The 12852-nt window shown below is 51.1% G+C and overlaps 1 protein-coding gene across 3 annotated transcripts; it reads right to left on the reverse strand.

Annotated features, from left to right (window-relative positions):
* Positions 1–1625: 1625 nt before the first annotated feature.
* Positions 1626–11738, reverse strand: DND1 (DND microRNA-mediated repression inhibitor 1). Of its 3 annotated transcripts, XM_077824140.1 has the most exons (5): positions 11606–11738; positions 8994–9111; positions 4069–4530; positions 3056–3475; positions 1626–2278 (listed from the first exon to the last, which is right to left on the reverse strand). In XM_077824140.1, exons 1-5 carry the CDS (start codon positions 11627–11629, stop codon positions 2262–2264), a joined length of 1041 nt encoding a protein of 346 aa, XP_077680266.1. In that variant the 5' UTR covers positions 11630–11738; the 3' UTR covers positions 1626–2261. The 3 variants fall into 3 exon arrangements, with proteins under 3 accessions (XP_077680266.1, XP_077680264.1, XP_077680265.1); XM_077824138.1 differs by lacking the exon at positions 1626–2278 and having other exon boundaries at positions 2656–3475; XM_077824139.1 differs by lacking the exons at positions 1626–2278; positions 11606–11738 and adding an exon at positions 9382–9787 and having other exon boundaries at positions 2656–3475.
* Between the last annotated feature and the right edge of the window lie 1114 nt (positions 11739–12852).

Below are 12852 nucleotides of genomic sequence, written 5' to 3' on the forward strand. Positions count from 1 at the left end.
AGTGCTTTCAAAAAGTTTTCACATTAAGAATAAATGTACTTGCTTAAAAACTGGGTGTAACTGCAGGCAGTTACTCTGGGCATAAGCAGTGGAGAGGAAGCAAAGCACAGACAGTGGCCAGTTTATGCAGTCTGGCTTGCTAGGAATATCACAGTATAGGTAGGGAACTGCAGCACAGAAAACCACCTCTCAGGAGAGAGAATGAACTAGTCTCTGTCACTATCATGAGGTGACAGCAGGAAGCCAGAGAATTTAAGTAGGAGCCCACAGTGGAGCACAGGAGAGGAAGACAGGTGCAGCTGCACTGAACTGATAGATCTCCAAAGGAAGGGGCAGCTGGTTTCCCAGGAGGACATGAGCAACCACCATGAGGCAGGTGCTTCACTCCTAGCTGAGCCTTTGCATTCATCCCCAAAACCCCTCTTCAAAAACCCACAAGCTCCATCTCAGGAGCAGAGCATCTGTCACCCCTTCCCAAGTTCTTTAAGGCCAGGGCAGCTCACCAGCAGACAGACCCTGGAGATGCTCAGTACCAGGAGTAAGGCTGAGCACCTGCCACTGCTCCCTGAAGCATTTAAGCTTCCACTTTACCTTCAGCAGCAGCTGGCCTTCTTGAACTGAGCTGCCCCCTGCCAGCAACTCTCCCTACACCTCAGCAGCTCCTCCCTAACCCTGCCAGCCCCAGGCATTAGCTAATGGAGAGATGAGGTTGAGCTTTTCAAGGCCCAAATGCCATGTGAGTGGACAGGCCACTCTTGGAGACAAAGCAGTGGGGAGAGCAGAGCTCATGCTGCTGGGGGCAGGGACTGGGTAGTCAGAGGCTAGGCCGGAGGATACTCTAGAACAGCACCTCACTGGCCTGGCTTTGGGAAAGAAAGTGTAGCTGGCACAAGGGCAGCAGCATCTGGCTACTGCTGACAAGGAAGCCCACCAACGCTTCTGCTCCAGCAGGATGGCGACTCAGCATTGCAGCAGGGGAGAAGAACCCCTCCCCCTGAGCCCAAGCCAACACTGGTGACAGAGGCAGGATCTATTCCACATACAGGGGGCCCAAAGGGCTGTTGGCACCATACTCCAGAGAAGACCAGACACAACAGTTGCCTTTCAGGCTACTTTAATACAACCTCCCAACCCTTCAGTCAGAGTCTGAATGATCATTCATACACAGTGGCATAGACTGTCAACACCACTGGGGACTGGAGGACCCCAAATGCCATTTCCTTACAACCCCTTGCTCATAAATAGCTTGGTGCCTCAGAGAGGTGGTCACCATTTCCTCATTAAAAACAGCTCCCGTCACCATGCCAGCCGTGACCCTCCCCTACTTAGGCACTAGCAGGATTCAGGAAAGGCCTCCGCTCACAACTCAGCCCAGGAGGGATGCTTCCAACAGAGAACACTGGATTCTTCCAAACAGAGCGTAGGCCAGTGGAACAGGCAGCATTGCAGGGGGTGTTTCCCACCCAGCGTGTGTCCCATGCTCTTCCTTGCTTCATAGGACAGTTGTCTGACCTCATTGGCCAAGACCACAATAAAAAACTCAACCAAGCTTTTAAAGCAAAGTAAACAACTTTCAAACAGAATGAGTCAAACAAAGAGCTAAGAGAACAAGATGTAGTCCCAGGAATTTAAACAGAGCAGCCCTTCCCCCAGATGAGGGTGGGGGAAGCAGAGGCTTGCTCAGTGCACCTGCAGGGCTTGCTACCAATATAGCTCTGTGCTGTACATGCCAGGGACAGTCATTAATTGCCCAGTCTAATAGCAGGGAGTTCCCCAGGCCCTCTCCAAAGAGCACTCTGGCAGGTGCATTTCAATACAAATAAAACCCTAACAGAACAAAAGAAAAATCTTCGAGCCTGGTCAGACTCACCCAGTCACCCAGCATGCATCTTCTTATGACCCCAGGACCTATGCAGATTGGGTCCTTCATTGCCTGGCCAGTTTAGCTGGTCCCTCTATGATGGTATGTGGGAATCCCCATGACACACACCTCCCCGGGTTACCGCACCTGGGCACAGCCAGAGCAGAGAACATAAAAACATTAAAAAAAACAAAAAAAATCTGTGTCAAACATCTGAGAGAAAACACAAACAGGGACTAGAAGCAGCCTCTGCTCAGTGCCCACGTCCTGTAAAACCAGCTTACAAAATGTGAACACATCTACCCCACTCCTCCTCCCCTCAAGGGGCCAGAGACAGGAACACAAAGCCAATGCACTGAGCCCCAGAGGGGCAGCGCATGGCTCTGTGGAAACATCCAGCCTACACCACCGGGCACCCTGTTGGGGAAGGAAAAGAGAATTAGAGCCATATGCAACACAGCAGAGAGCTAAACAGTCAGAGAGACAGTGTGCCCCGCCCCTTTCTCCATGCCTGAACACCCCCCCCTTCCAAAATAGACTATTTACCCAGCCTTTCCTGCAGCTCACAGCTCCTCCTTCAGCTACAGCTCACATCAATACACTCCAGCCACTGGAGTGCTAGCACAGGAAGCCCATAACCCAGAGTCACTCTACTGGGTAGTATTTCACCTACCCTCCAGCAGGAGGCATTTCACATTCCTTTGATTCCTGCCCCCTTCCCCATCCTCGAAATCCCAAAGGTAACAGGAGATACTGGCATCCCCTAACTTGGAGAGCAGGAAAAATCCCTCAAGCGAACAGATGTTTCCAAGATTAAACCTTGAAACAATTTTAGTTTCATCTTCCTTCTCGCTGGCTCATTTCACTTTCATTCTGAATTTCCCCCTCAGCCAGACTCAGGGCAGTTCATGCCTGGTCTCTAACTCTACTGGAAGTGTCTCATGCATAAGGACTAAGTTGCAATGGCTGGGTTGGGCATGCAGAAGAGGACTATCAACCACTGGCATTCCACTGGAAAGAATGTGCAAACATTTCTATGGTTCTTTCCTAAACCTACATAAAAAGGTCAAGATACCAGGCTGAGTTTGGTCCAACAGCATCCCTGTAACTGAGTCACTGGGTTTTTAATACCCTGGCTTTTGGGAGCTGTTCCCCTCAGCCCCAAGACCTCTGCAGAGCCATGCACAGACTCACCCAAAGTTTTGAGCAGCTGCAGCGCTATGGCATTTTTGGCCTTGTCATGTCCACTCAAGCCAGATTTATCAGGTTTGATCCACATAAACCCACTGAAGGGGGATGGGTAACCTGGAATCACCACCTGATACCAGAACCGCAGCCAGCCGTCAGGGTTTGCTTGGACACATTTAGTTAGAAACACAGGGATTCCCAGCTGCTGCTTCTTGCACAGTGCGTTCAGGTAGTCTAACACACAGAGTGCCTGTGGCAAGGGGCACGTCACAGCATTACCAGGTGCCTGGCTCGGACTGTCCCTATCGCAGCCACGAGGCTGCGAGCTTTCCGGGAAGGTTCTCTCTGAGTTGGCACGGAGTTTCTGCTTCATGTCTACTTTCAGCCAATCCACTTCGATTTCCTCTCCATACAGGCCCAAGTTACCTATGCACAAGAGGAAGCAGGTCTTAGTTTCAGAGCATTGGTGCTCCTGGTGCTGAGAATGGGGACGGTACATGCAAGAAAGCAAGAGGGAGTAAGAATGCACACAGATTCCTCCCCCCCACACTTATCAGGTATTGGACAAGACAGTTTGAGATCCTACTGATAATTCCCTGCAATTCTGGGTTGGGTTTACACTGACAATGGCTACAGGTTACCAGATATAGGCCTAAACTAGAGAAAACCCACCCCCAAACTCATCTAGCCTGAGGGACCAGCAACAGCTCTGCTGTCATTTCCAAGCTCTCCTTTCTGCCCTGGTGATTTATACCCCAGGAAAGCTGGGGCAATCAACTGCCACAAACAAAGGCAACATCCGAAAGGACATGGAAAGGGACAAGACAGTAACCAGTGTTGCCATTTTAAGGTGATATCACCCTATCAGGACAAGAGACTTAAGCAGATCAGAAGATACATGCACCCACTACTCCCAGACTAGTGCTCAGAGAAGCCACTGCCACTTCTGGGATCTGCAATGCCCCTTCCATTCTGACTCCTCTTGCCCTGGCCCACTCCTCCCCACAGAGGTGGAGTACCTTCCACTAGAGTTTTCTTGGCCATGGCTGCGGCTCGGTGGGAGTTGTATTTCAGCACTGCAAGCTGTCCCCCCTTCCGGGAGGGGCTGCGATACAGGGAGATGTTCAGGACCCCTGTTGTCACCTCCTGCAACAGTGTCTGCAGCTGGCCCTGCTCCACCAAGGACGACAGGCCATCCACACATAGCTCACACTTCTCAGTGCTCCTGCAAACCATGATGGGGCAGCCCTTCTGCACCTCAAAGTTGTTCAGAGCCGCAATAGCTACTTGTGCACTGCGCCGATTGCTGTACTTGGCATAGGCGAAGCCACGGTTGAGCCCACTGAAGGTCATCATGAGGCGGAACTCATACAGCTTGCCCACGCTTTGGAAGAGAGGAATTAATTTGTTTTCATAGATGTCCTGAGGGAGTTTTCCAATAAATACCTCTGAGCCAGATAGAGGGGGCTCCCCGATCCAGCCTGTAGATACACAAAAGCCAAGCAGTAAGACTGAGACACCCGCAGTCTCCAACAACTGCGCTTCCCTGAAACTCAGTGCGACAAGAGGCTGTGCCACTGGAGAGCAAAGTGAACCAGGCCTCAGCTTACCCCTTATCTGCAGAAGGATCCTGGGTAGGCAATGAGCCTTGGACACCAGCTCTGCACACAGGACAGGCTGGAGCAGATCCAAAAGGGTAAAGAGCAAGGCCGTCCTGCTCAGTGGGAGAGGACAGAGGGAACCCTCTCATCCAGGGGTGAGAAATTTTAAAAAGGTTTCTTTGACTTAGTTTTTTAAATTATTATAAGTTTTTCTTTTTATAAGTAAACCTGTTTAAAAATGAAATCTGATTAATTGCTTAAAACATTTAAATTAAAAAAGTTAAATCCATGAGCTGCTATCAAAAAACTTGGAATTAAAGGCTACTTTTCTACAGGAAGAAAGGTCTTCCCCCAATTCTAACTTGGCTCTATAAGCTTTATAAATATGGCACAATAGGTCATGTACTGTATGAAAGGTTTTATTTAAAAAAATTATATGCTATTGTGTTTAAATTCCAGTTACCATCCTAATGGAGCTTGACAAATCATTAGCAAAAGTTAATTATCTAGCAAGTAAGCAGTATATCAGTCACCATTTTCTAAACATACTAAAAACATACAATTAAGACTCTGAAAATGTTAAGCTATAAAGTTGCTTAGATACATGTGGCAAAAAGATGCACCAAATCTAGTGTCAAAGCTCTATTTAGTTGTAAAGCACCATGTTTTAATGGGTACACCAACCAGTAAGACAGCACCTTTCTTTAAAAATAACTGGAGTACAAATGGAAAAGTTAATTAAAATCAGTATTCAAACAGAGGCTCTCAGTTGGTGATTTGAAGATCAGTGATCATCTTCAAAGGCCTTGATTTAAATCAATGCACCCTGCTCCTTTCACAGCACACCCTCCCTCTTGCTCACCCACCAGGCTGCTATGAGGGAACCCAGCTGCTGGGTGCCCAGGTGTTTTAGCCTCCAGAACCTGGCCCCCCATCCCCCCCCCCCCCCCAACAACTGTCCCAGTCTGGGGGGGTCCCTTGGCATGCTCTCAAGGCACAGACCCTCTGTCTACACCCCTACTGCCCCAAGACCCTTGGGCTCAGTGCTGACCCTTCAGATCCACTCCCCTCATCTTAAAATACATCCTCCTCCATAACTCCATCCAAAAGCATGAAGAGGGCTCTACAAAATTCATGGCCCATTTTGGTAAATTTCATGGTCATTGGATTTTAAAATTTTAAATTGCATGGGTTCAGATATTTAAATCTGAAAAGTCACGGTGTTGTGAGCATGGGAGTTCCGACCCAAAACGGGAGGGATCATGGGGGAGATCGCAAGGCTATATTGTAGAGGGTTGCAGTATTGCCACTCGTACTTCTGGAGAGCTGGAGCCGCTGGCCAGGAGCCCAGTCTGATGTCAGTGCTAGTGCCAGCAGCACAAGAGCTGGGTTCCTAGCCAGCTGCTGCTGAGCTTCCTGCAGCTGGGGGAGGCTTCCAGAGGTGGGTCTCTCCCAACCCTGGGAGTGGCCCATGCAGGGGACAAGGAAGTCCCATTCGTCCCCCCCCAGACCAGCCAGGATTAGCAGCTGGAGCCTGGCACATGGTAGAAGCCCCCAACTGAGGCCCCCCCAGCTCTCCCTTTCCCCAGCTCTGGACCAGGGTTCAGAGGTTAAGGGGACATTGGGTTGGCTGTGCATGGGGCAGGGTGTCCAGAGTGCCTCCCAACCATAGCACCCTGGGCAGTTGCCCATATAATCCACCTGTAAGGCCAGCCCTGCCCCCAAAAAAGTGATGACCCCCTCATACCATGGTACCCTCACTTCTGCGCTGCTGGTGGTGGCAGCACTGCCTTCTGAGCTGGGTGCCCACCCAGAAGCCACTGCTCTCTGGCCACCCAGCTCTGAAGACAGCACAGAAGTAAGGGTGGCAGTACTGTGACCAATGGACAGATTTTGCAGGGGAGATCAGATTTCATGGTCTGTGATGCATATTTTATGCTTGTGAATTTGGTAGGGCCTTAAGCATGAGCCTTTTTGGTACCTCTGTGGGCTCAAGTGGTAGGTGTGAATGCTTAACACATACACACTTTGCACAGAAGTCCAACACATCCTTGATCTTTAAGAGAGAAAATTACTCAGGGTCTACCTACACTATAAACTTAAGCCATCCTCTATTAGGTTGACTTACTGTGGTAGTGCATATCTGCACTACTGTCCTTGGTTTGGTGGTGCACATCCTTACCAGAAGCGCTTCCACTGACCTAAAAGGGGCAGCGTGGGGAGCTGAGACCCTAGTCTTTCAATTTTGCTGGCAGCTCCCTGCAAGAGCCTGAGCTGCCCCCGCCCATGAACTGCCTTCCCATTCCTTGCCAGGAGCAGGGGGAAATCACCCGGGGTTTCTAGCCTCCCTGTTCCCGGCTCCAGAGCCATACAATTGACAAGACCGCCAACAAACATTCCCGACTGGGAGCGGGGTCCAGCTACCCATCTCTCCAGGGGTACAAGAGGCAGTTGGGCTCTAGCTGCCTAGCTTCTTGTCAATTGACAAGAGCCAACAGCTTCTGAAAGGAATGCAGTGTCTACACAGACACTGCATTGCCCTAACTACACCTACATAAGCCCTACACCTCTCGTGGCAGTGGAGGAATTATACCTGCGTAGTGGGGCACTTGCATCGGCAGGACAAGGCTGCAGTGTAGACACTGACATAATTAGGTCGATGCAAGCTGCCTAACATCGACCTAACTGTAGAGTATACTATGCCTCAGACTACAGATCATTTAGAAAACCTAACTGCAACACCCCTCACTAGCTCACCGTGCCCTTGGCAGACAAACTCTCTTCAGGTTGTTTAGCAGGGTCCCTGGCCTCAGACTTCTACATGCTGGACTGCTTCTCCTGCATGGAGACAGGGGTGTCCCTAGACATTTTGGTGTCCTCCGCGGCTGGGGGGGGCCTGAGGGGGGAACTGCACCCCAGCACAAGCTGGCAGAGTGGAGCAGGTTGGGGCTGGGTCACTCCACTTCCTGCTGCCCGGTGATTGCAGAGCAAGCCCCACCCTGCACTCATGGTGTGACAGGAAGTGGAGTGACTGGGCCACAGCCCACTCCACTCTGTTCCTTTGGCTCCCAGCCTTGGGACTTGGAGGGCAGGGGGTAACTGCCCCCCAGCACTCACCGGTGGTGCAATGTCTAGGAGTGGCCCTGCTCAGCGCTCACAGAAATGGGGCCCATGACCCTGCATACCCCCAGCCCCGGGTCACCTGTCTGTAGCTGTTGTGGGCTGCAGGGGTTCCCCCTTCGCACATGCAGAACACCTGAGCAGGATAAGGTGGAGAAAGGACGACTTGGATGACACGCTGAGCAAGATCCTGCAAGCCAGAGCTGTATCAGATCACGAACAAAGGACCTGGAGGTTGAATACTGCAGACTGTATGGAAAAGGATAGAGTGGACAGGAGAAAGATGCAGGAGTCCCAACAGGAAAAGACAACAGATTTAGCAGGATATAATTGAGCTTCTCCAGCAGCAAAAGTCCCTAGAGACTCTTGTGGGCCTACATGTTCAAACACAGGCTTGCCTCCCTTTGCAATCCATGGAGAGCTTCATCATATCACTCCAATACACCCTTCAACACTCTTCTCATGGCTCTACAAATACCAAAAAGATTGCGTATCCTGTGCTTGCAACGCTCATGATAATAGTGCAGAGCTGTACAGACTTCATGCTTCTATTAGAGATGGCTAACAGTGACAAGCCCTGCCTGGGTTCATAGGACTTTCAAAACAGGAGCAAAAATTATGGGGTAGAGATGTTATGCTATGCAGAAAGTTGCATGATGGGAACTTGACCCTGCAGTTCCACCCACCCCTGCACAACTTGTTTCTGCCCCTCCACACATTGCCAAAAGTTCCCAATGGCACTTGCACACCAGGATACCTACCCACTGCATATAGTTATAGGCACTCCTAGTGAGCGTGCAGAGCACCAATGCAAGGAGCCAAGCATACAAGTGATATAACTGCAGCAGCTTTATGCCTATGTAACGTGCACTGGCAAGAGTTTGTAGTGTGGATGTGTCCCAATGTGCTTCACCTTAGGTAAGTCATCACCGCATTCAAATGCCAGGGACAATGTTGTGTCAGACATGATATATCCTTGCCAGCAGAGGTGGAAAGACATACACACACGATACTAGTTTTCATAGCAACAGCTTCACAGTATCAACCAAAATTCTTACATTGTACAGACGCCCCCATATCACCATACTTCCTCATCAGGAAACTTATCTAGGTTTTCCATTCATTGCTACCCATCATGGAGCTGTGAATGGACTCAGCAGTTTGGAACCAGTAGAGTGACTGTATTTCTATGCCTAAAGTAACTGAAAAAGCGGTCAACTTACCTGGAGGAGGGCCTCCATACTTCCTCTGACCATTGACCTGCACCAGTTGGATGCCAGTCATCTTCACCCAGGCCAACAGGGCTGTTTTGTTGTTCTGATTGATGGCATCACTCCACATCTGTCAAGGAACCAGACAGACACTTTGTCCAAGGTTGGCCCAGTGGTTATTTCTGACCTCATGTCTGAGGCCTTCAGAGGAAGCGAGTTAGCAGTGACCCACACCACCAGCAGACAGACACCCATTTACAACCCTCCTCCAAAAACTACCACCAACTAGTATGTAAAACTTTAGACTGCGCTCTCTTATTCTCCAGGGTCAGGGAACATGTGACAAGACTCCTACATCACAGAGACCTCCGGTGGCTCTACTCAGTCAAGGTTCACCTACCTGGTCTGGTTAAATGGAGCCATAGTAGATCCAGTGTTGCAGGGAGGCCTCATCAGCTCACTCCCACTTACTCCATGGTGATGAGGACCTATGAAGCTCCCTAGATTCCAGCAAAGACTCCAGAATGAAGTCCAGGTTGCAGAAGGTTTTCAAGAGAAAAACCTCAGTATTAGAGAATAACTTAAGAGTAATACATAAAAAGGTGTTCAGACACCTTGAAGAAAGCAGTCAGACAGCCACCAACTCAGACTGATGCTAAGACAGGACATCTGGAACAGGATGGCAGAGAGAATATCATACTGCTGTGACAGCCTCTGACACACTCACTCCAGTTAGAAGCTACATTTCCTAAGACTTAAATTGCAACTCAGCTGGAGAAATATTGGTTAAGTGGCAGCTCCCATACCCCACCCAAAGAGACATCAGCATCTTTCCTAGGAATGGAGACACCACAACAAGAAGTTACTAAAACCTTTTCTACATGGGACAATTGCATCAGTTTCACTCAAGTTTTTTTTTTTAAACCCACTTTTAATTAAACTGGCACAAACCCCTGTGTAGAGGCTCTTATCCTGGTTTCAAAACAAGGATGTTTTGATTTAGCTTAAGGTGATTAGAAGTCAGTTTAAGTTGCACTGAAATAAGTACATCCACACAGGGGTCTGCATTAGTTTAACTAGACTGGGTTAGACATCACCCTTTACATACCATGTAGCAAGCATTTTAGAGACCGCTCTCAAGCCTCAACATTAGTTTCTACAGCTAGTACATATTTAGTTGTACTGTTTTCTAAAGCAGGTAAAATCCTTCCAGAAGACAGAGATTAGAGAGCAGGAAAGTGATTGCCCCTAAACCACCTAGTTCTCTAAACCAGCAACAATGCCCCCTACATACAGAATCAAACATGCAAGAGCACTTCATGGGGGCTTAACACAGCCATGAGATGGCCATAATGCATGTTAAGATTTTAAGTCACCTTCCTTCTCCCATTTTCAAGATGGGCTTCCTCCCCAGTTTGGGTTATCATTGTTGGGTTGTCTAAAAGAGTGTTTTAGGAAGATTATTTTCCCCCTCTAATCTGGGTATGCAGCACCCTGCCACCAAAGCTAAGCAACTTGCATATCTTGACGAGAAACATGGTCTCGTTGCAATAGCTCGCTGAAGGGAGTGATAGCTGAGCAGTTGGGAACACCTGTGTCAGCCAAAAAAAGGCAGTGGGTGTGTCAGAACCATCAACATACAACAGATAGTGCCAGGGGCAGCCCAAACAAACAGACTGACATTTACAGATAAAGAAAACCAAAAATGTGTAGCTAAATCCTGGGGAGAGTTAAGTTAGTTTATCTCTGATTGTTTGGCGGCTCTAAGCCTTTGAGGGATCAGTACCACTCAGACACGGATTTCCAGACTCCACCCCCACCTTTTCCTGGAGTTCCACTCCCTCCCCTGCTCCTCCGCAGGGACGGGCATCACCCGACACCTCCTCGCTGGTCTCTCACCTCAGGGCGCACACAACCTCCGTGCTCCTCCATTCTGACAAGGGCGCCACCCCAGGCCCAGCCTCTTGGGACCCATGGGGGGGGGGGGGAAGGGGAAGAGCTCGCAGAGGGGACTCAAGTTCATTAACGCTCCCTGGGGCGGACTCCTCTCCGCAAAGCGGCTGTTTAGGGGAGTCTCCGGGGAGCGAGTTCGGCCCCTTGGCCAGACCCGCAGCAAAACGGGCCGGAACCTGCTGCAAGGCTCCGCCAGGCCCCTGAACCTAGCACTTGCCATCCAGCGCCAGCTTGCGGAGCGACGCCGATTCTACCCCTTCCCAGCGGGTCAGCACCGGGAGCACTCGAGCGGCTACCCCAGAACACCGGCGGCGTCGCAGATCCCCTCCATGCCGGCACCCCCCGCACCAGGAGGGTCCGGACGCCCCCGCCCTGCCCGAGGAGCCGCTCACAACGAAGCTCTCTCCGCGGCCGGCAGACGGGTCGGGCCCCCTGGGGCCAGGGAAGCGCTGAGCGCCGCTCTAGGAGCCCTGTACCGGCGGAAGGCGCCGCAACAGCCAAAGGGGCTGCGCCGCCCGAGGAGGCTGGAGGTTCCCCCTGCCCTCTGGGAGGGGAAGGCAAGAGGGGACCAGAACTACCCAGGGGCACATGCTCGGCACCAGAGCTCAGGCCCCCTTGCTCGGGCCGCTATCCAGCCAGGCGAGCCCCGGGAAAGGCCCCAGGGCGCTCACCTGCGCCTCCAGCGCGCCCTCCATGCTGCGCCAGCGAAATCCCTCGCAGGGGTGGCTCCGCCCGTCGCCCCTTTATAGCCGCCCCAGGCCTGGAAGCTTCCAGCGGCCCCGACCGGGGCTCGCTCATTGGGCGTTGGCTGGGCTCACCCCGCCCCCCGGGGGTTAGGGTGGAGCCGGCCTCAGCCCTGGACGTCGGCGAGGCGCCTCGCTCCGGCACCAAGGGTCAGGGGGCTGCGGCAAAGTTGCGGTCTCCAGGCATCGTTACAAAGTTACAGCCCGAGGGGGCCTGCGGAGAGGGGCGCTGCTCCCAGCAGCTCCCGTGCCAGGTCTGCCAGCAGGGCAAGGGGCCAGACGGGCAGTGTCCCCTCGGAAGGGGTGGGAGCCCCAGCTGATCCCCCGAGGGTGCAGCAGTAAGGCGGATAGCACCTGCCACTTCTTCCTGTTCCAGAGCACTGAAGGATGGTTATGCACAGAACCCCCCACCCTCCCCATTAGGTCCCTTACTGTGCCGACACTCACACTCATGATAAAGACCACGAGAAGTAATGGCTGCAGGAACCCACAACTACTACTAGCCCAATGCCCTGGTAGGCCCAGCTACTGTCGAACCGTGAGGGCTTGATGCTGGCAAGATTCAGAATAGCATAAGGGAACTGAACAGGAATAGAGACTGCTCAGGAACCAATGCTGGCTTAACACAACGAAATGTCCCTGCATTTGCTAGCAGGGTCAGAGAAAGACAACATGTTCTGGGGCGGTTTGTGCACTGCCCTGCATGAACACGGCTAGCAAAGTGTCATGCTCCCCCCTCTCTCTAGCCCAGTCGTTTCAGATACTGTTGCCCTAGCAGTCAACAAGTTTTTTGCAGAAATTTACAGCTACCTAAGGTTTTGCTGACTAAATTTAATGGGATTTGGACAAATTTGAAAATTCCAGCCTTGGACAAAAACACTTAAATAGCATTAGGGTTTGACACAGAAGAAGGGGAGCGGTTAAGACTCACTTAAGTGATTAATCTTGAGAGAGAGGATTTGGGACAAAGATTAGGTGAATGGTCTCAGAAGTAAACAATTCTACATTCTACAAGCCCGAAGGGATGCAGAGGGGCAGAAATGTCTAAGGTTTAGACAGGCTATAGCAGGGGTGGGGTAACTTTTTAGGACAAGGCCACATCTGGAAATAGAAATTGTATGGCAGCCTATGAATGGCAGACTATGAATGCTCACAAAATTGGGGTTGGGGTGCAG

This window comes from Eretmochelys imbricata, chromosome 8 (assembly GCF_965152235.1).
Source record: "Eretmochelys imbricata isolate rEreImb1 chromosome 8, rEreImb1.hap1, whole genome shotgun sequence".
In the NCBI taxonomy this organism is placed as follows: domain Eukaryota; kingdom Metazoa; phylum Chordata; order Testudines; family Cheloniidae; genus Eretmochelys; species Eretmochelys imbricata.